General features: G+C 44.5%; 1 protein-coding gene across 4 annotated transcripts in view; it reads right to left on the bottom strand.

Annotated features, from left to right (window-relative positions):
- The window catches only part of SYT6 (synaptotagmin 6), a 69072-nt gene that overhangs the window by 40338 nt on the left and 5207 nt on the right, over positions 1-23527 (bottom strand). For 2 of the 4 annotated variants that reach the window (XR_494011.3, XR_012089973.1), the window contains exons 1-2: positions 7233-7787; positions 5120-5678 (exon numbers count right to left, since the gene is read on the bottom strand). Coding sequence is in view for 1 of the 4 variants with exons in the window: in XM_007977487.3 (XP_007975678.1) it covers positions 5120-5678; positions 7233-7581 (908 nt within the window). In the remaining 3 variants the exon portion in view is untranslated. Of the gene's footprint in view, positions 1-5119; positions 5679-7232; positions 7788-23527 lie in introns of those variants that run through there. The other 2 variants (XR_012089974.1, XM_007977487.3) reach the window with 2 other exon arrangements.

Below are 23527 nucleotides of genomic sequence, written 5' to 3'. Positions count from 1 at the left end.
AGGCCTCTGCTATGGAGACCACACTCCGGAGAATAGGTAGCTCTGTTCTGTGAAAGCATGAGAGCCAAGAACTTCCTGGGGGGAGGAGCTGAGAATCACAGGCCTCTAGAGATGGTTTAATACTGAGGAAAATGCAGCCCAGAGATGGAAAGTCACTTTTTCAAGGTCACACAGAAAACACACGGCATAGCCAAGACAAGAAATAAAAAAGGAATCATAATATCCAACAACCAGTCAGAACAGGTGACCTGGACTGAAGGGGAAGGTCAGGCCTGGGAGTGTTATAGCAGGAAGGCACCAGAGGAATAGGGCTCAGCAATTGCTCTGTGACAGTGCTGTCCTGGGTGGCTGTGTACTCTGTTTCATTTACTACATGTAATACCAATAGGACTAGAAGCCATTATTATCCCTGTCTTGCTGATGTCAAACCTGAGGTGCAGTTTAGATAATATCCCAAGGTTTTAAAGCTAGAAAGTGAGGAAGTTAGAATGCAACTCAGGTTGGGTTGACAATAAAGCCTGCACTCCTTCTGCACAGCTCTGCTCATTTCCAGGCCAGAGGCTATTCTACCATTTAAGGTCTCCCTTCCTCCCTGCATACCCTCAGTCCAGGTTCTCTGGAAGTATATGGAACACTTCATCACCCCTAAAAAACACACACACACACAAATGCACACTCACAAACATACACATACACATGCGTGCACACACACTCTAGCCTAGTCCAAAAACAACACACATGCACACACACACACATGCACACTCTAAACTAGTAGGGACCTGGTAAGGCAGGAAGATGGCTGAATCCATTAGCACCACCAAGCACAGCACATATTTATGGCCCCAATTACAGCCTTCATCTCCCACTACAGTGAAGGAGAGGGAATAGCCACAGGAATAGTTGTGTGCGGTGGGGTCTGAGTCCTCTGTAGCAATAACTACAAGATTAGAGATGTTAGCAAACCCGGGTGATGGCAGCTCTATTATAATGATAAATCTACAGCTTTATTTAGAAATAATGAGACTGGGGGCAGAAGATGCTAGGAGGGAAGAGCATGGTGATTTTAGCCAATTGAAGCTCTGGTTGGAGAGAGTGGCAAAGCTCTGGGTATGCCCAAGAGACCATCAGGGGCCCTTGGGCAAGCCAGGCAGGAGGAGAGATGGCGGAAGCAGAAGGTCAGCGCTTCCCAGGGCTGGAATGGGTGTAGTGAACTCCCAAAATTTCCATCCCAGGCCTGAGTTTCTTAATTCCACGCAATGCAAGAGGCCTCTGACTGTCCTGCAGGCCCGGTTTGCTCTGGCTCTCCAGCCAGTGGGACATATGAGCTGCTGTGCTACCCAGACTTCCCTCTGGAACAATCTAGGGTAGGGAGGTGAGTGTCCCTTGAGGCTTAAGATCTGCAAATAACAAAGAGCTAGACTCCCCCGATGTGTACCTCCCCTTCACTAGCCTTGAGCTCAGGGTTCTGTGTTTGTGAGAAAACAATGCAAATGTTTCAGGCTTTGGTACTTCAAGTCAAGCACAAGGGCGGGGGCGGGAACAAGGGACCTGCCTGGTGCCACCTGCCAGGGCTGAATCTGACTCTCCTGCACAAACTCAAGGAGCAACACAGGCAGCATTCACATCACTTTGGTGAGCACAGAGCAGCCTCCAAGTCCCCTTTCTCATGGCACCTTTCCTTCTGCTCAGCGTGTGGGTCACGGACCCTCTGCCTTGGTCCAGACTACCTGATCTGACTGGTTACCCCAGACACAAACCATCCCATTCACCTCTGAACAAGAGCACAGGCTGGGTCTCTCCCAACCAAGCCTGGCTCTAACCCATTTTCTAAATACTACTTGAGCTGCTTCTCCTCCAAGAAGCCTTCCCAGGTGAACTCCATTCAATTCCAACTGCTTCTTTAATAGTCTTTTCCTTGGGCACCCATATATAGTTTTAATTGAATTAAGTAAGCCACCGGTCATTTAACAAGAAAGTACTGGTTTCTTACACTCAACCCTGAGGGAAAACACAAGAGAAAGTCAAATGTGGGTCACAAGCCATTCCTGAGCCATTGGGAGGACTTTACAACGTAGAATATGGCTCAGGATATAACTTGGGGATACAGAGAACACACTGGACAGGCAGCTGCTGTGAGACCGGGAGGCCACATGGAGGATGACGGCAGTTAGGCTCTGAAAGGTGGATTGGTTTGCACCAGGCAGAGACGTGGGAACAGGCCTGCCTGACATGGAGAACTTGTTGGCAAAGGCAAGAGGCAGAAATGTCAGGTGTTTTTCTGAAGCTGCTGGATTCCTGAGCTCAGGTCCAAAGGGCAGCTCTGGGAATGGAATCAGACACACGGGAGAGATGGGAGCTGGCTGTTGGCTGCACTCAGCTCGTCAGTATTGCTCCTCATTGTGCTGGCTGTGGAAATTCATATACACCCAGTGCTCTGTCATTCCTACTGACTGTGATGACTTAGGCCTCTCTGGCTCCCAAATAATTAAAATTTGACAGCACCACAAATAGGTACAAGCACCAGCCTTCTTGTACCTCTTCCCCCTCTTTTTGCTTGAGTCCTTGCCTGGCAGGGTGATGAACCTGCTCCTGAGAATTCTATCTGCTGGTGGGGCTGTGGGTTGGAGGGTGGCTGGGGACTCACTTGAGAAGAAACATCCAGCTCAGACAGACAGTAAGACAGACTGGCTGAGCATGGGTGCGGCTCTGCAGCTTGGGAAACTCCTGCAGCTGGACTCCCTCTGCAGCTGGACTCACTCTGCAGCTGGACTCCCTCTGCACCTGGACTCGCTCTGCACCTGGACTCCCTCTGCAGCTGGCTGGAATGCTGCCCCTTCCTCTTGGGCTGTTGACTTATTCATGACTGTCCTTCCCCACCTGATTTAGTTCTCCTTATCCAGGAGATCTTCACCAGCTGTCCTAACTGTAAGGCTCCTACAACCGTACACAGCGGATCGTATTTGCTGCTTTGCACTGCCAGCTACTGCAGGGACTTTTCCTGTCTCTGTAATTAGATGACAAGTTTCTGTGGGTCAAAGAGGCTGTTTTCTACCCCAGCCCCACCCTCACCCCCATGCCTGGCACAGTGTTCTTAGGAGGAGGAGAGGGAGGGGGCTATAATGGTAATAGTTGAGGATGATGAGGATGGTGGTGATTTGTTCCATGCTCTTTGGTTGATCTGCCCTTTTCAGAAGCCAGGCTGGGGAAGTGGTGATGGGACAAGGGCAGGACAGCCACGGGGTTCTTGGATATGGAAAGGTGCATCCAGGTGAGGAGTGTGCTTGGGCACAGACTGCTTACCCCAGGCATGAGGCTTCCAGTCATGCCTAGAGCCAAAGACACCAGATGGTGGACTCTGGCAAGGAGCAAAGGAGGCTCCTAGAAGGGCTGAGCTGAGCTCTGCTTCCTGCAGCCACTGGCCCTCACGCCCTTCCCTGGGTGGCAGCCTCACTCTGAGGAGGGCTGAGTTGCTTTTCTCTACCTGCCCAGTTACCATAATGAAACCACAGCCTAAGGAGACCACAGGGAAGAGCTGCACCAGATGTAAACTTCAGAGTGATTTATGGGGTGGAGCGCTCGGGCCTGGGGCTGCCGCACAGCTGCTGTTCTGATCCGCCCCGTCTGCCCGCCCCGTCTGCCTGCTAGCCAGCCGGCTACTTATGTTCTTCTTAGGGATGACATTTCAGGAAAGCAAAGGTGGGGGAGGCACTGAGCCATTGGGCTGGACTGGTCAAAGTCAGCACAAGCTATGAGAATGGGGTGTCCCCCAGACTCTTCCTGGAGTGTAAGCAGAGCCCACCAAACTTTCTCACTTTGAACAAATCAAGATTTATACCTTTTGCACACCAGAGCAGGGCTGATTTTCCCAGCCCCTCTCTTCACAGGCTCAACACAGAGATACAGTATTGACTATCTGAGCAGGAGTCTGCAGACAGAGTGGGGTCGTCCCTCCTCAGAGATACAGTGAAGGAAATATCCAGGTTGCTGTTCAACCTGTTAGCACTCAAGACAGCAGATGCAAGGCCACTGGAGCTTGGAGGGAACGCCCCCACTGAGCTCTCAGCTGCCTGGGGGTGGTGGGTGGCTTAGAGAGAGGACACTAGCTATACCTGCAGGACGCAGCTATACAGTTTCCTCAACTCGGGACTGGAGCGAAGGGCTATGCCAGACCGAAGGGCTCCAGATGTGCCCTCTCCAGTTCTCTGTGCCAAACCTGTGCTCTCTTCTCTTAAAAGCCAACTTGAGCCCCAGCTCCTTGAAACCTTCCCTGGTTAATTCCAGCTGATTGCAAACAGCCCAGAACCCACCTCCTGTGTAGGGGTTAGTCAGGTCTCCTTTTGGGCTGGCCTCCCCCATCTCCCATACATGACTGGGAAAACAATGCCCAAGCGAAGGGACTCTGCTCTGTGTCGTCATTCGTGCTGTTCATTAGGTATGTCCAGCTCTCCTTCTGGGCACTCGGTAGGATTAATTTGCCCCTTCTCTCTTGATATTAGGAGTTACCATGTGTCTTGTTCTAATGGGAGTGGAAGTGACATGTGTCACTTCTGCGTGGAAGCTTTAATAAACAGTGCATGATTTGCCACGTCCTCTTCCTCCTGATGTTTAACTGTGGAGGCCCGTGTCTAAATGCAGCGTCTGTTGGCTTGGGTCCCCAGGTAACAAGGTGGAGTAGAGTCCCCAGCCCAGATGCAAAGCACACGAAACATGAACAAGGCCTAAACTTTGGTTGTCTAAAGCCACAAAATCCTCAGACCGTTTGCTGCTGCAGCATAGCCTGGTTCAGCCTAACTGATATGGCCTGTTTCGATTGCCTATGCCAGGTTTCTGTATCTATATCAGTACTCTCAGTAGAAAGAACCATCCCAGAACGTGCAACCAGAAGCCACAGATAAAAAATCTCTCCCCTTCCTAGCTACATGGGGACTCTGCTGTCTGCCATTCCAACCTGGGACAGAGTGCAAGGGCAGGCTGGGCCACTGGGCAGTTTCCAGAGTCCCTCTTCATATCCCAAAGGGAAAAGGCCCATTTGTCTCTAAGAAGTGAGGGGTTGGGGACATGTCCAACCCAACCCAGAACCACAAATCCTCAAGAAGCCAAGGAACAGGGCTGTACTCACACTTGTGGCATATTGGATGTCCTTCCAGATGGAGGTTTCCCGAGACAGATCAGAGGCCTCAAAGAGGTTGTCCATGATGACCTCACCAATCATGTCATGGCGGGAGAAGCGGTCGAAGTCAAAGACACTGAGATGCAGCTTGCGGTCAGCCAGCTCCTCATAGGGCACAGGGAAGTGGAAGTTCTCATCAAAGGTGGGGTTCAGGGTCTTGCGGTGCACCCGGGTCTGCAGCTTGCATTTGCGGTCAGGCAGGAGGTAGATCTTGACATAAGGGTCAGAGCTTCCGCAAAAGTCCTTGGCAGGGAGGTCAAAAGCCTTCAGGATACGCACAATCAGGGTCTCGGTCTCGTAATCATAACGTAGGCTGAAGTTGATCTTCCCGCAGCTTTTGGTGGCCTCAGACTTGGCATCGTCCCCATCCACTGACTTCTGCTTGTAGAGCTCAGGCTTGATGCGGCCAATGCTGGTGGGCTGCTCTGCTGCTGGTGGAAGCTCGTTGCCATAGTCTACACTGGAGACGTGCATCTGCCTTGGCAGGTGGCGCTTGAAGGACGTGTGCCTGGTAGAGGGCAGGAGGGGGCAGAGGGAGTGTGGTCAGGGCTCAGGGGAAGGGGGATGAAGGCAGACACGAGCCTGGAAGCCCTGGCTCATTGTATCCCTTGTTGAGCCCCCTTTTCCTTCCTCTTCTTGACCCTACTTTTCCTCTGCACACACTTGGTGTACAAGGTTGTGGTGAGCATTACATGTCTTAATATATGCAAAGTAGTTGGAATGGCGCCTGATACATAGTAAGCTCAATAAATGTTAGCCATTGCTATCATAATCAGTTTTTCCTGCTTTTCTGTTACCTGCTTTTTAGGTTTACTTCCTAGTAGACAAGACTCTGGTTTCCTTATTAAATCATGAGATCCCTTAAGAGAAGGACCATCCCTTCTTATCCTCAATGTGGCACTCCCTTCATCACCGTCATCAGCATCTCCATTTGTTGAGCATTTGCTATACAGCAGGCAGCGGAGTGGTAAAAGCATGGGCTTTGGAGTTAGACTGCATAGGTCAGTCTTGGCTCTGTCACTTTCTAGCTGAGATCTTGGGAACGTTATTTAACCTCTCTGTGCCATAAAAACAAGGATAATAAAAGTAACAACTACATAGGATTGCTGTGAGAGTAAAATGAATTGATTACATATGAAGTGCTTAGAACAGAGCCAAGCATAATCATAAGCAATATATGTGTTAGCTCTCCTTATCGATTATGTTGATTCTTCCATTGGCTCCTCACAACTGCCATATAAAAGTCGTCAGCCTTATTTTACAGTTGGAAAAAGCGAGGCTAAGGGAAGGTGAGGAACTTGCCCAAGGCCATATGACAAACTGTCAATGTGACCCCCAGTATGTTCATTCCTGGCCTCTAGTCTGAAGATCAGTACTCTTTCTCTTTGGTTGGTCCCCTGAGGGCCTGGAGAGCCATTGCAGGGACCTAGGAATCCATCAGAGCCCTAAGTTTTGAGTAAATACAACGCCTTACGCATGCTTGTGCCACATCTTTTGAAAGTGTTTCTGAATTTGGGGTAGGTTTTTGTCGTTACATTTTTCTTGTTGCTATTTTCAGTTAAAGGATGCTGTATGTATTTACAATTATTGTCATACAGGGAACTCTGAAAGGCTTTAAAGGAATCCTCATTCTCAAACTATTAAGACTCTCTTGCCTTATCTGCCATGCACTGCAGACTGTAGCTATCGGGCTTTACTGACATATCCCTAAACACACCATGAACTCTTACCTCTCTAGGCCTTTGCCGTTCTCTTCCTTCTGCCTGAAGCCTTTCCTTCCAAACATCCAACACTCCCCAATTCCACTATTCCATTTCCCTCATATCCACACGTACCCCAAGTGCACACCACATGTACAGCAACCAGCCTCAAAGGTTTCCCTTTCGTGAAGTCTTTCCTCCTCGTTGATCACCCATCGTGGATCACATCTTCTGACATATTTCTCCATCAAAGGATATGTGTTATTATTTCTGATCTCTGATCCTCACAGGCTGGAATCCCATAGACGTATTAAGGGAGTGTGGAGGTGTGGGATCAGGGAAGGGAGCGGTCCACTCCTCACCTGGTGGATGAGGCTGGCTCTGTAGTTTGCCGCTGCAGCCGCGTGTGACGCATGATGTGCTCCTTGACCGACATCTGCACCTCAGCTGGGATATCTGGGGATGTGTGGCTGATCTTCACGGCCGCCTCCAGGAAGCCCAGGGTGCTGGGGTCCTTCAGCTTGTCCGCCATGTTGCCTCTGAAGCTGGGGCTCTGGAGGGCTTCCAAGGGCTGATTAGCAGAAGAGGGACTGGAGGCCTCCTTGTTCCTCCAGGGCATCCAGCACAGCTTCCAAAAGAGAAAGAGAAAAACTGCCACCAGGGCCACGCCACACACAATAACTACAACTGCGAGGAGGCTGACAGAGGTGCCTGCCCTCGGCATGAGCCAGGCAGGAAGGGACAGACAGACAGAGGTGGGGAGAAGCGGGTGAGGGTGTTGGAGGAGGGGGCACACAGAAGGGACAAAGACGGAAGAAGAGAGAAGAATGGTCATGAGAAAGCTGCCAGGTCAGAGGGAGAGGTGGTTTCAGGGTTGACTCTTGATTGTCCACTTCGTGGAATATCTGCAGCCTTGTGTTCACCTCAATCTGATTCTTCCAGCATCCTCTTTCCTGCCCCCATCCCCTCCCCCCAGCCAGCTTGGGGAGCACCTGGGCTGTCTTCTCTACTGCCTATTGGCATGTGCACAGGGAAAGGAAAGTAATTTAAATAGTAGCCTAAGCAAATGTGCAAATTCGTGAAGCATGCATGTTCAGACGCTGTTTGAATTTCTATTAAAGCTGCTACTATGGCCAGACCTAGAGTCATTTTTGTCTACAGCCTACTTCCTTAACAGGCTGTGATACCTTGGGGGGCAGACACTGGCTAACTCATCCTCTTTTCTTCTTTATCCCATCCCCACTGAGCCCAAGACAGAAACTCAATAAACACTGAGTTGACTTCAAGTGAATGAGAGTCAGCATAGTCTCTTTAAGGGCAAGGATTATGTTCTTCTGTACTCCCAGAAGTCTGTGCATAGTAGGCTCAATAAATACTTCTATTAAGTTGGAATCTGATCTACACAGAGCACGTCAAAGCTAAATACAGGCACAGTTCATTTTACTATGCTTCACTTTATTGTGCTTCACAGATACTGTGTTTTTTATGAACTGAAGCTTTGTGGCAACCCTGCCTTGAACAAGTCTTTTGCTATTTTCCAACAGCATGTGCACATTTTGTGTCTGTGTGTCACGTTTTGGTAATTCTCACATTATTTCAAACTTTTAAATTACTATTACAGTTGTTATGGTGATCTATGATCTGTGATCAGTGATCTTGGATATTCCTATTGTCATTGTTTTGAGACGTCCTGAGCTGCACCCACATAAGATGGCCAACCTAATTGATAAATATTGTGTGTGTTCTGACCGCTCCCCTGGCTGGCCATTCCTCTCCTTGGGCCTCTCTATTTGCTGAGACACAACAATATTGAAATTAGACCAATTAATAACCTTACTTTGACTTGTAAGTGTTCAGGTCAAAGAAAGTGTCACATGACTCTCATTTTAAATCAAAAGCTAGAAATAATTAAACTTAGTAAGGATGGCATATCAAAAGCCAAGTCAGACCAAAAGTGAGGCATTTTGTGCCCCACAGCCAAGTTGTGAATGCAAAGAAAAAGTTCTTAAAGGTAATCAGAAGTGCTACTCCAGTAAACACACAAATGATAAGAAAGCAAAACAGTCTTATTGCTGATGTGGAGAAAGCTTTAGTGATCTGGATAGAAGATCAAACCAGCCCCAACATTCCCTTAAGCCAAAGCCTAATCTAGAGCAAGACAGTACCTTTCTTTCATTCTATGAAGACTGAAAGAGGAGAGGAAGCTGCAGAAGAAAAGTTTGATTCTAGCAGAGGTTGGTTCTTGAGGTTTAAGGAAAGAAGTCCTCTCCACAATGTAAAAGTTCAAAGCAGCAGCAGCAAGTGCTGATGTAAAAACTGCAGTAAGTGATTCAGAAGATCTAGCTAAGATAATTGATGAAGGTGACTACACTGAAAAACAGATTTTCAGTGTATAAGAAATAGCCTTATATTGGAAGAAGATGCCATCTAGGACTTTCACAGCTAGAAGGGGGAAGTCAATGCCTGGCTTCAAAGTGTCAAAGGACAGACTGACTCCCTTTTTAGGGGCTAACACAGCTGATGACTTTAAGATGAAAACAATGCTTATTTACCATTCCAAAAATCCTACGGTCCTTAAGAATAATGCTCAGTCTACTCTGCCTATGCTCTAAAAATGGAACAACAAAACCTGGATAATAGCACATCTGTTTAAGAATGGTTTACTGAATATTTTAAGCCCACTGTTGAGACTTACTGCTCAGAAGAAATGATTCCTCTCAAAATATTACTGCTCATTGACTATGCACCTAGTCACCCAAGGGCTCTGATGGAGGTGTGCAAGGAGATTAATGTTGTTTTCATGCCGGTTAACACAACATCCATTCTGCAGCCCATGGATCAAGGAGTAACTTCAACTTTCAAATCTCAGGCTTCAGCTGTCATAGATAGTGATTCCTCTGATGGATCTGGGCAAAGTAAATTGAAAACCGTCTGAATAGGATTCACCATTCTTCATGCCATTAAGAACATTCATAATTCAGGGGAAAAGGTAAAAATATCAACATTAACAGAAATGTAAAAGACGTTGATTCCAAACATCGTCAATGGCTTTGAGGGGTTCAAGACCTCAGTGAAGGAAGTAACTGCAGATGTGGTGGAAATAGCAAGAGAACCAGAATTAGAAGTGGAGCCTGAAGAATGGATGAGGAGTTGCTTCTTGTGGATAAGTAAATAAAGTAGTTTCTTGAGATAAAATCTACTCCTGGTAAAGATGCTGTGAACATTGTTGAAATGACCACAAAGGACTTAGAATATTATATAACCTGAGTTCATAAAGCAGTGGCAGGGGTTGAGAGGATTGACTCCCATTTTGAAAGAAGTTCTACTGTGGATGAAATGCTTTCAGACAGCGGTGCATGCTACAGAGAGATCTTTAGTGAAAGGAAAAGTCCATTGACGCAGCAAACTCTGTTTTTTTATTTTAAGAAATTAACACAGCCACTCCAGTTACCAGCAACCACCAAACTGATCAGTCAGCAGTCATCAACATCGAAGCAAGACCCTCCACCATCAAGAAGAGATTAAGACTCACTGAAGGCTCAGATTGTTAGCATTTTTTAGCAATAAAGTTTTTAAAATTAAGATATATGTTGTTTTTGGGTGTAATTCTATTGCACACTTAAGGGGCTACAGTATATTTTACACTGTATACATATATATATATGTATAGGTATATATATTACATTGTATATGCTTTGTTAGGCTTTAGCTGCCACGGATAGTGATTCCTCTGATGGATCTGGGCAAAGTAAATTGAAAACCATCTGGGGGCGGAGCAAGATGGCCGAATAGGAACAGCTCCAGTCTCCAACTCCCAGCGCAAGCAACATAGAAGACCGGTGATTTCTGCATTTTCAACTGAGGTACTAGGTTCATCTCACTAGGGAGTGCCAGACAATCGGTGCTGGTCAGCTGCTGCAGCCCGACCAGCGAGAGCTGAAGCAGGGCGAGGCATCACCTCACCTGGGAAGTGCAAGGGGGAAGGGAATCCCTTTTCCTAGCCAGGGGAACTGAGACACACAACACCTGGAAAATCGGGTAACTCCCACCCCTATACTGCGCTTTAAGCAAACCGGCACACCAGGAGATTATATCCCACACCTGGCCGGGAGGGTCCCACGCCCACGGAGCCTCCCTCATTGCTAACACAGCAGTCTGTGATCTAACCGCAAGGCAGCAGCGAGGCTGGGGGAGGGGCGCCCACCATTGCTTAGGCTTAAGTAGGTAAACAAAGCCTCTGGGAAGCTCCAACTGGGTGGAGCTCACAGCAGCTCAAGGAAACCTGCCTGTCTCTAGACTCCACCTCTGGGGACAGGGCACAGCTAAACAACAACAACAAAAAGCAGCAGAAACCTCTGCAGATGCAAACAACTCTGTATGACAACTTTGAAGAGAGCAGTGGATCTCCCAACACGGAGGTTGAGATCTGAGAAGGGACAGACTGCCTGCTCAAGTGGGTCCCTGACCCCTGAGTAGCCTAACTGGGAGACATCCCCCACTAGGGGCAGTCTGACACCCCACACCTTACAGGGTGGAGTACACCCCTGAGAGGAAGCTTCCAAAGTAAGAATCAGACAGGTACACTCGCTGTTCAGCAATATTCTACCTTCTGCAGCCTCTGCTGCTGATACCCAGGCAAACAGGGTCTGGAGTGGACCTCAAGCAATCTCCAACAGACCTACAGCTGAGGGTCCTGACTGTTAGAAGGAAAACTATCAAACAGGAAGGACACCTACACCAAAACCCCATCAGTACGTCACCATCATCAAAGACCAGAGGCAGATAAAACCACAAAGATGGGGAAAAAGCAGGGCAGAAAAGCTGGAAGTTCAAAAAATAAGAGCACATCTCCCCCTGCAAAGGAGCGCAGCTCATCGCCAGCAACGGATCAAAGCTGGATGGAGAATGACTTTGACGAGACGAGAGAAGAAGGCTTCAGTCCATCAAACTTCTCAGAGCTAAAGGAGGAATTACATACCCAATGCAAAGAAACTAAAAATCTTGAAAAAAGAGTGGAAGAATTGATAGCTAGAATAATTAATGCAGAGAAGGTCATAAACGAAATGACAGAGATGAAAACCATGACATGAGAAATACATGACAAATGCACAAGCTTCAGTAACCGACTCGATCAACTGGAAGAAAGAGTATCAGCGATCGAGGATCAAATGAATGAAATGAAGCGAGAAGAGAAACCAAAAGAAAAAAGAAGAAAAAGAAATGAACAAAGCCTGCAAGAAGTATGGGATTATGTAAAAAGACCAAATCCACGTCTGATTGAGGTGCCTGAAAGTGAGGGGGAAAATGGACAAGTTGGAAAACACTCTTCAGGATATCATCCAGGAGAACTTCCCCAACCTAGTAGGGCAGGCCAACATTCAAATCCAGGAAATACAGAGAACGCCACAAAGATACTCCTCCAGAAGAGCAACTCCAAGACACACAATTGCCAGATTCACCAAAGTTGTAATGAAGGAAAAAATCTTAAGGGCAGCCAGAGAGAAAGGTCAGGTTACCCACAAAGGGAAGCCCATCAGACTAACAGCAGATCTCTTGGCAGAAACTCTACAAGCCAGAAGAGAGTGGGGGCCAATATTCAACATTCTTAAAGAAAAGAATTTTAAACCCAGAATTTCATATCCAGCCAAACTAAGTTTCATAAGTGAAGGAGAAATAAAATCCTTTACAGATAAGCAAATGCTTAGAGATTTTCTCACCACCAGGCCTGCCTTACAAGAGACCCTGAAGGAAGCACTAAACATGGAAAGGAACTACCGGTACCAGCCATTGCAAAAACATGCCAAAATGTAAAGACCATCGAGGCTAGGAAGAAACTGTGTAAACTAACGAGCAAAATAACCAGTTAATATCATAATGGCAGGATCAAGTTCACACATAACAATATTAACCTTAAATGTAAATGGACTAAATGCTCCAACTAAAAGACACAGACTGGCAAACTGGATAAAGAGTCAAGACCCATCAGTCTGCTATATTCAGGAGACCCATCTCACAGGCAGAGACATACATAGGCTCAAAATAAAGGGGTGGAGGAAGATCTACCAAGCAAATGGAGAACAAAAAAAAGCAGGGGTTGCAATACTAGTCTCTGATAAAACAGACTTTAAACCGTCAAAGATCAAAAGAGGCAAAGAAGGCCATTACATAATGGTAAAGGGATCAATTCAACAGGAAGAGCTAACTATCCTAAATATATATGCACCCAATACAGGAGCACCCAGATTCATAAAGCAAGTCCTTAGAGACTTACAAAGAGACTTAGACTCCCATACAATAATAATGGGAGACTTCAACACTCCACTGTCAACATTAGACAGATCAACGAGACAGAAAGTTAACAAGGATATCCAGGAATTGAACTCATCTCTGCAGCAAGCAGACCTAATAGACATCTATAGAACTCTCCACCCCAAATCAACACAATATACATTCTTCTCAGCACCACATCGCACTTATTCCAAAATTGACCACATAATTGGAAGTAAAGCACTCCTCAGCAAATGTACAAGAACAGAAATTATAACAAACTCTCTCTCAGACCACAGTGCAATCAAACTAGAACTCAGGACTAAGAAACTCAATCAAAACCGCTCAACTACATGGAAACTGAACAACCTGCTCCTGAATGACTACTGGGTACATAACGAAATGAAGGCAGAAATAAAGATGTTCTTTGAAACCAATGAGAACAAAGATACAACATACCAGAATCTCTGGGACACATTTAAAGCAGTGTGTAGAGGGAAATTTATAGCACTAAATGCCCAGAAGAGAAAGCTGGAAAGATCTAAAATTGACACTCTAACATCACAATTAAAAGAACTAGAAAAGCAAGAGCAAACACATTCAAAAGCTAGCAGAAGGCAAGAAATAACTAAGATCAGAGAAGAACTGAAGGAGATAGAGACACAAAAAACCCTCCAAAAAATCAATGAATCCAGGAGTTGGTTTTTTGAAAAGATCAACAAAATTGACAGACCGCTAGCAAGACTAATAAAGAAGAAAAGAGAGAAGAATCAAATAGACACAATAAAAAATGATAAAGGGGATATCACCACGGACCCCACAGAAATGCAAACTACCATCAGAGAATACTATAAACACCTCTAAGCAAATAAACTAGAAAATCTAGAAGAAATGGATAATTTCCTGGACACTTACACTCTTCCAAGACTAAACCAGGAAGAAGTTGAATCCCTGAATAGACCAAAAGCAGGCTCTGAAATTGAGGCAATAATTAATAGCCTACCAACCAAAAAAAGTCCAGGACCAGATGGATTCACAGCTGAATTCTACCAGAGGTACAAGGAGGAGCTGGTACCATTCCTTCTGAAACTATTCAAATCAATAGAAAAAGAGGGAATCCTCCCTAACTCATTTTATGAGGCCAACATCATCCTGATACCAAAGCCTGGCAGAGATACAACAAAAAAAGAGAATTTTAGACCAATATCCCTGATGAACATTGATGCAAAAATCCTCAATAAAATACTGGCAAACCGGATTCAGCAGCACATCAAAAAGCTTATCCACCATGATCAAGTGGGCTTCATCCCTGGGATGCAAGGCTGGTTCAACATTCGCAAATCAATAAACGTAATCCAGCATATAAACAGAACCAAAGACAAGAACCACATGATTATCTCAATAGATGCAGAAAAGGCTTTTGACAAAATTCAACAGCCCTTCATGCTAAAAACGCTCAATAAATTCGGTATTGATGGAACGTACCTCAAAATAATAAGAGCTATTTATGACAAACCCACAGCCAATATCATACTGAATGGGCAAAAACTGGAAAAATTCCCTTTGAAAACTGGCACAAGACAGGGATGCCCTCTCTCACCACTCCTATTCAACATAGTGTTGGAAGTTCTGGCTAGGGCAATCAGGCAAGAGAAAGAAATCAAGGGTATTCAGTGAGGAAAAGAAGAAGTCAAATTGTCCCTCTTTGCAGATGACATGATTGTATATTTAGAAAACCCCACTGTCTCAGCCCAAAATCTCCTTAAGCTGATTAGAAACTTCAGCAAAGTCTCAGGATACAAAATTAATGTGCAAAAATCACAAGCATTCTTATACACCAGTAACAGACAAATAGAGAGCCCAGTCATGAATGAACTTCCATTCACAATTGCTTCAAAGAGAATAAAATACCTAGGAATCCAACTTACAAGGGATGTAAAGGACCTTTTCAAGGAGAACTACAAACCACTGCTCAGTGAAATCAAAGAGGACACAAACAAATGGAAGAACATACCATGCTCATGGATAGGAAGAAATCAATATCATGAAAATGGCCATACTGCCCAAGGTTATTTATAGATTCAATGCCATCCCCATCAAGCTACCAATGAGTTTCTTCACAGAATTGGAAAAAACTGCTTTAAAGTTCATATGGAACCAAAAAAGAGCCCGCATTGCCAAGACAATCCTAAGTCAAAAGAACAAAGCTGGAGGCATCACGCTACCTGACTTCAAACTATACTACAAGGCTACAGTAACCAAAACAGCATGGTACTGGTACCAAAACAGAGATATAGACCAATGGAACAGAACAGAGTCCTCAGAAATAATACCACACATCTACAGCCATCTGATCTTTGACAAACCTGACAAAAACAAGAAATGGGGAAAGGATTCCCTATTTAATAAATGGTGCTGGGAAAATTGGCTAGCCATAAGTAGAAAGCTGAAACTGGATCCTTTCCTTACTCCTTATACGAAAATTAATTCAAGATGGATTAGAGACTTAAATGTTAGACCTAATACCATAAAAACCCTAGAAGAAAACCTAGATAGTACCATTCAGGACATAGGCATGGGCAAAGACTTCATGTCTAAAACACCAAAAGCAATGGCAGCAAAAGCCAAAATTGACAAATGGGATCTAATTAAACTAAAGAGCTTCTGTACAGCAAAAGAAACTACCACCAGAGTGAACAGGCAACCTACAGAATGGGAGAAAATTTTTGCAATCTACTCATCTGACAAAGGGCTAATATCCAGAACCTACAAAGAACTCAAACAAATTTACAAGAAAAAAACAAACAACCCCATCCAAAAGTGGGCAAAGGATATGAACAGACATTTCTCAAAAGAAGACATTCATACAGCCAACAGATACATGAAAAAATGCTCATCATCACTGGCCATCAGAGAAATGCAAATCAAAACCACAATGAGATACCATCTCACACCAGTTAGAATGGCAATCATTAAAAAGTCAGGAAACAACAGGTGCTGGAGAGGATGTGGAGAAATAGGAACACTTTTACACTGTTGGTGGGATTGTAAACTAGTTCAACCATTATGGAAAACAGTATGGTGATTCCTCAAGGATCTACAACTAGATGTACCATATGACCCAGCCATCCCATTACTGGGTATATACCCAAAGAATTATAAATCATGCTGCTATAAAGACACATGTACACGTATGTTTATTGCAGCACTATTCACAATAGCAAAGACTTGGAATCAACCCAAATGTCCATCAGTGACAGACTGGATTAAGAAAATGTGGCACATATACACCATGGAATACTATGCAGCCATAAAAAAGGATGAGTTTGTGTCCTTTGTAGGGACATGGATGCAGCTGGAAACCATCATTCTTAGCAAACTATCACAAGAACAGAAAACCAAACACCGCATGTTCTCACTCATAGGTGGGAACTGAACAATGAGATCACTTGGACTTGGGAAGGGGAACATCACATACCGGGGCCTATCATGGGGAGAGGGGAGGGGGGAGGGATTGCATTGGGAGTTATACCTGATGTAAATGAAGAGTTGATGGGTGCTGACGAGTTGATGGGTGCTGCACACCAACATGGCACAAGTATACATATGTAACAAACCTGCACGTTATGTACATGTACCCTAGAACTTAAAGTATAATAATAATAAAGAAAGAAAGAAAGAAAGAAAGAAAAAAAAAGAAAACCATCTGAATAGGATTCACCATTCTTGATGCCATTATATTTACAGTATATTACAGTATATTTTATACTGTATATATGTACATATTCACATATATGTATATGTACATATTCACATATATGTATATATACATATATGTACATATTCACATAGATGTATATACTGTAAACACTTAATAGACTACAGTATATTTTATACTGTATATATGCGTATTTTATACTGTATATATTTTATTTAATTCTATTATGCTATTCTAATAATTCTATTTATTTTTAGAAAATATTTTTATAAAATATACTGTAGTCTATTAAGTGCACAATAGAATTACACAGTTATATATATGTTTACATATGCATATATATAAATTACATATACTTATATGTATAAAAGTTCTATATACATATATGTATATATAGTATAAAAGTAGTATAGTATAAAGTTATATGTGTATATATACATATATACATATATAGTATAAGGTAGTATAGTATAAAAGTTATATATATCTCTATATACATACATATGTATATATGTATAAGTTATATAAACTTATATGTATATATACACATATAAGTATATATAAACTTATATGTATATATACACGTGTGTGTATATATGTGTGTGTGTATATATATAAATATATATATATAACTTTTATAGGCACTGGGAAACCGAAAAATTTGTGTGACTTGCTTTATTTTGATATATGCTTTATTGCAGCGGTCTGTAACTGAACCTACAATATCTCCAAGGTATTCATATACAAATGATTCCTAGAGCTGTCCTCTTCCATTCCTGTGGCTATTCAAGAGCTTTACTATAAAAATGGTGTTTTAAATGTTGTGATTGGTTTGGAGGTGGGCACTCACTGCCCCACCCCCAGCCCACCCCTAACCCCAGGGATGCCCATTATCCCAAGAAAGGGGTATGCCCCTATGAGGGATGCCCCTCTTTGTGAGAAATCATTAAGCAAACCTCCCATCCCACTTCCCTCTCCAAATTTGGGAATGAACCTTTGAGTCCAAGGCCTCTTCTTGCTCGGAGTAGAGAAGTCAGAAGGCTCCGAACCAAGGGCAGACCTTGCAGGGTTTGCAAAAATGTTACTGTGGACAAGCTAGCAGAGGAGTTTTGTTTGGCTTGCTTAATGATTGAAATGTTAAGAAATTCCACCATCATCATCACCCCAGACTTCTGACTTCACTGGAAAAGACGAATGACTTGGTAATTGACACGGGCTCCCACATAGTGGGAACTGGTGACTCTCTCTGTAAGGATATGTCCTCACCAGTTCAACCCTCCACTCCCTGCTCCCTGTCTGGCCTGTGAAAGCCTGTAAGTTTGCAGCCTCTGTCTTAGCCTGTCCAAATGCCTTAAAAATATTACTATTTAAGGTGAGAAATGACCCCACAAGTACTGAGTCCAGGCTGTGCCTTTAAAGATGGGAGCAGTGGTCCACAGAAGGGACTTGCTTGGAGTCACAAGTTGGTCAGACACAGAACCTGGACTAGGGTCCAGATGTCCACCACTCAGCCTGGCACTCTTTCCTCTGGCCTGTCTGTCTCTGGTTAAACTGTAGGCTACTTTGACACATGTTTTGCCTCTTTGTCTGACTCAGGGCCTCGCATAGAAACTGGTACATGGAATGAATGAGTGAATGAAAGAATGATATATGAGGAGGCTGTAATTAGCTCTCATTTCAATTAAGTTCAAGCAACGTTTACTGAGTACTTGCCATGTGCTGAGTTCTGAGCTAGGCTTGGGATACAAAGATGCCCAGGCCCCTCCTAAGGGGATCCAGGTACTCCCACAGCACATAGGCTCCAGGGAAAGAGATCCCACATCAGAGGGGCCAAGAAGGAGGTGAGGATATCAGCCACTCTCTCTGGGAAGCCAGCACTGCCTTTTGACTCCTTTGCTGCAAGTTACTTGCCTAGATCAGCTGTCACCTCTGAGAATAGAGAATAATAGCAGAGAATCCTCAAGTCCTGAGCCACCTACCACCACCCCCTTCCCAAGCCTTCCCAACGCCTGGCTCCCTGCACAGAGACATTAGAGCCTTTTCCTGGCCAAAGGAACTGGAGCTAGTTCTTCACCTGAGACTGCTAGACACCAGGAAAGCTCATTCTAAGTCAACTTCTATACTAAAGGTCTCCAATGTGGTGGTGTCTCCAATGGGGGTGAACCTCAGGGCAGGGGGGACACAAGAGAAAAAAAACCAAGCCATTTTAATATTTATAATCTTTAAAAGAAATAAAAATTTTAATATACAGGTTGATAGGAATAATAGCATGTTATTATTAGATTTAGGCAATGTATTCAACATTACTATGTCTAAGGTTCAAAGAGCTTTATATCTATTCACTTATTTAATTCTCTCCAATGAAAAAGATATATTATCCTCATTGTACAGATGTGGAAACTGAGGCACAGAAGGTTAAATAGATTACCCAGTTCACACAACTAGTGAGTGGTGAAACAGGGCTACAATTCAGCCAGTCTGGTTCTGAAGTATCACCTCTGTGAAACGTGTATGTAACTTGGGAACCAAAAAAACATATATTGGAGGCACTAAGTTTTTTTTTTAACCTGTTATGAGTTCATGATCTAAATAATTTGGAGACTGTTTCTTCAGGCCTTTATCCTAGTAGGCTCAGCAGGAAAGTCACCACAGCTATATGTGTCCTTATTCTACCTATCCGGCCATCTCTAGCCCTTCACATCTGTTCTTTGTTACAGCTGTTCTGGATGCATTCTCTGCAATATGACTCACCTCAAAACAAAAGGTGTTTCTAGGGCTTTGCTTTCCTTTGATCATACATCTTACTTGTCCTGGTGATAATTAGAATTTTAATGAGAAGGGGGTAGGGGGAATCTAGAGAGCATAGAGTGCATTTAAATGTTCAGCCTGACAAAAAATTGAATTTGTAAATGAAAAGAGAGGTAGGAGAAGGGGGTGGGGCAGGAGAATGAGGTTTTCCTCCGTGTGGTTGCTATTTAGATTGCTTCACCACATGACCCCCACCTGCTCTTCCCTCAGAGCTGTGATTGGGGAAGGCAGAGAGCATGGCTTATTGGAATCAGCACCCAGTGCCCAATAGTGGTTATATGAGACCAGGAGGCTCATCCTGTGCCTGAAGAATCTTCTTCCAGGACTAGAGGAGCCCGGGCTTTTGACATCTCACTGGCAGGCAGTGCAAGGAGAATTAGGTCTCAAACACTGAGTGGGTTCATCTTCACAGGAGATGCAAGGTTGGTGAGCAAGGCTGGTAAGACCAGAAGCAAGCAGCGGGGAGGAGGTGGTTGTAGAGGATTTACCCCCTTTAAAATCGCTATATGTGTCGTCGAACTCAGACAGCCCTCATCTCCTAGTTTAAGGTACATGGAGGTTAGAAAGGGCTGCCCAGATAACCTAAGCTGTGTGCCTTCCCACTCTGGGTTTGCTGGGGCCAACCCACTGGGACATGTCCCCTAGGAAATCACAGGTGCACAAAGAGACTTCAAAATCCTTTCCCCATTCACATCTTGTTTGAACTTTGACCCCTTGAGGCAGCTAGAACTTTGATGGGCAACTCCACCAGTTTCTGAGTCCTGATCCAGTGCTCTTCCAATTTACACCACGCGTTCACTTCAGGAAAAGTGAGAAGTAAGCCTCCAGTAAGGGAGAGAGGGCTCAGCCCAGCCCTGAAAAAGAGAAAGTACTTCCTAAGTATTTGGATTCTTCTTCCCTGTCTTCTTCTTTACTTCCTCTTCAGCTTAGAGAGAAGGAAGCATTGCCCTGAAGTCAGACTGGGCTCACTGGCAGTCTACCTCCACTAGTTTTAAACTGTGTGCCTTTGGCAAACTAGGTAACATTTCTCAGCCTCAGTTTCCTCATCTATAAATTGGGGGTAATAATAGTGTCTACCTTATGGGGTCATTGTGAGGTTTAAATGAGACCAAAAGTGTTGAGGATAGTGCCTAAGATGTAATAAGCAATAAAATAAATATTACCTATTTTTATTAGAATTAGTTATGCCCAGCCCAATTTGAAACAGTCCTTAGTTTTGAAATTTGTTTAGTGGGCAGAACACCTGCAAACCATGAATATTAATCAATAGAGATAGTTTTAACCTTGTCTTCACAAACCAAGAACAATCTTACTAGCGGAAATAATATAACAGTTTCGGATGTAGCCAGGTCTGTCTGTATCTTGAGACGTAACAAAACCATGGTTCAGATCACACATCTCCAGGCTTTCCTGCTAATACTCATTTGCTTGCTGCCTCCTCAGTTGTTTTGTTGTTACCATCACCAGCCAGCTGGTGAACAGGAATGAATTCCAAAGGAGTAAGAAGATCATGGAAGAAAAACCTGTAATTGAGAACATCCTATGTTCTTGAAAAATTTCTTGAAATTTGGGGAAAAGAAGCCAATATTCATTGTGAAATGTTTTCATTCAGGCATCAGAAGAGCTCTAGTATTTCATGGGCACCTGATTTGGTAAACCATAGTAGCCAGCTATCCAGCAGCCCTATGGGAGAGAAAAGAGCTATGGAACTAGGCTTTGGGATCACCCGAGTGACATAGCCTTGTACAGGGGCACATGGCTCCTAGCCCTGGCTGTGAAACTGGACTCACAGTTGCTCAGACACAGGATGGACATCTCAGGTGGGTGGCAGTGCCAGAATGAATGACAGCACAGCGTGTACCATCCTCATTGCTTTCTAATTGCATGAACTTGAGCAAGTTATTTAACCTGTCCAAATCTTAGTTTTCTCTTTTATTTAGTCAGGATTCGAATTATTCCTACCTTTCAGAATCATTGTGAATATTAAATAAGCTAAGACTTGAGCACAGGCTCTGGTATAAGGTGAATGTCCCCAAAATGTAAGCTGCTGTTATTCTTCATGTTTTGTTTTTTTGGTGGAGGATAATAATTGACTGTGTATACAGAACAGACACAAAGCTAAGTCTTTGAGGCAGGGAAGGGAGACACCAGATCAGAGAACAAAGCATTCGAGGGATGTCAGGCCCCTCTTCTCTCCTGGGAAGTTGAGATCCCCTTCAAGGCCATCAGGGTAGAATCTGCTTGCCACCTTAAATGAGACTGTCTTGTTGGGGTGATGGCCCATGGTCTCCTCTTCCAGAAAACGCTGGGTTATTAATTAGCAGCTCAGGGCTTTCTTATCTTCCCCCACTGACACTTCTTTCTCCAAAGACAGCCCTAGTGCCCCCTCTCCTCTTCTCCACCCATAGTGTTAGAATTCATCAGCAATTCTTATCGCTTGCTATTGTTCCCATTTTTCTAATGGGCTCTCATGTCAGAAAAATCCATTTTGTAACAGTAACAGGCATTCTTCCTAACCGATTGTAATTGAAGAGATAAACTGGGAAGAGGAAGCAAAAAGAAAGAACCATTTTCCCTGCTCATCCCAAAGCCAGAGAAGGCTGGTTTCAGGGCCTGGAATTGGTGGTGGACCCTCAGAAATGGTCAGCGCTCAGGCTGGGGAGAGCAGGAGCTGCCTCTGCCAAGGAGCTCTCGTGCAGACACAGATAGAGACATGGACAAAGCACAGGCCAGAGGCCAGGGAGCAAGTGACGCAGAGGCCCAGGAGCTTGGAAGAACAGTGTTTAGCCTGGGGAGAGAAGAGATTCTGGCAGAACCACTCATAAAATACTAATAATATTATTTATTTATTTCTACATAGTAAGCATTACGCCCTTTACATTATCTGATTTAACATTTTTACCCTCCCTAAGAAATTGGTATTCACGCTTAAAGATAAATAAGCTAAGTGTAGAGATGTTAACCAGGTAACTTGTTCAAGGGTACAGTGCATTAAGGAGAAGAGCTGGGATTTGAACCTAGGACTTTCTGATGCCCAAATCTGGGCTCTTGAACCAGATATCTGGGAGGACTACAGATTGAGCTGTAGAGTCCCAGGTTGGACAGAGAAGTTGGCAAGGGGTGGAGGGGGCAGGCATTTCTTAGTTGTACTCAGGAGAGGATGGCAGGGATACTCCCACTTTTTGGCCTGACCCTGTGAACCTGGACAGAGCCCCAGAGACTCAGATTATGACCAGCCTGGTCACCACCTGCCCCATCTTACTTCTTCCCTGGAAAGCTGACACTTCAGGTTGCCCACCAGCCACCAGGCAAGTAACCAGTGGCATCTGGAAAAGGTGTCCCTGAGGAATATCTGAGAGATAGAGAGAGAGAGAGAGAGAGAGAGAGAGTTTGTGTTAGGAGAACAGAGCTATTCTGTACTGAGGCTCATATGTGGCCCATTAATAATAAGCTCTGCCAGGGCTTGTAAGTTTATTAGGAGAACCCGGTGTAATTAAAATTCAGGGCTGGGGGGAGGGGAGCAGAGGGCTTTTGCTTCCTTTCCTTCTTTCAGAGATCCAGCCTGAGCTACCAATGGGGATAATTAGCAGAGTCCAAACAGAGAAGGAATTAATGCTCCTGAAAAAGCTGTGATGAGGAGAGACAATGCCAAGCTAATTACGGCCGCACCAAGCTTTATGACTGGGCGCTCGCTTCCACCATCATTAGGGGATTCAGAGCTAAATTGGAGACGAATGTGGAGTGTTATAGCTAACAGAGCATTGGCACTAATTTAGCAATTACTAATATTATTATTTTGGCGGATGGTAACTGTACCTTTCTGCCTGAGGGGTCAGGGCATGTGGGCCTTCTGAATGTGGGATC

This window comes from Chlorocebus sabaeus, chromosome 20 (genome assembly GCF_047675955.1).
Source record: "Chlorocebus sabaeus isolate Y175 chromosome 20, mChlSab1.0.hap1, whole genome shotgun sequence".
Taxonomy (NCBI): domain Eukaryota; kingdom Metazoa; phylum Chordata; class Mammalia; order Primates; family Cercopithecidae; genus Chlorocebus; species Chlorocebus sabaeus.
This window is presented reverse-complemented; position numbering and strand designations above follow the sequence as displayed.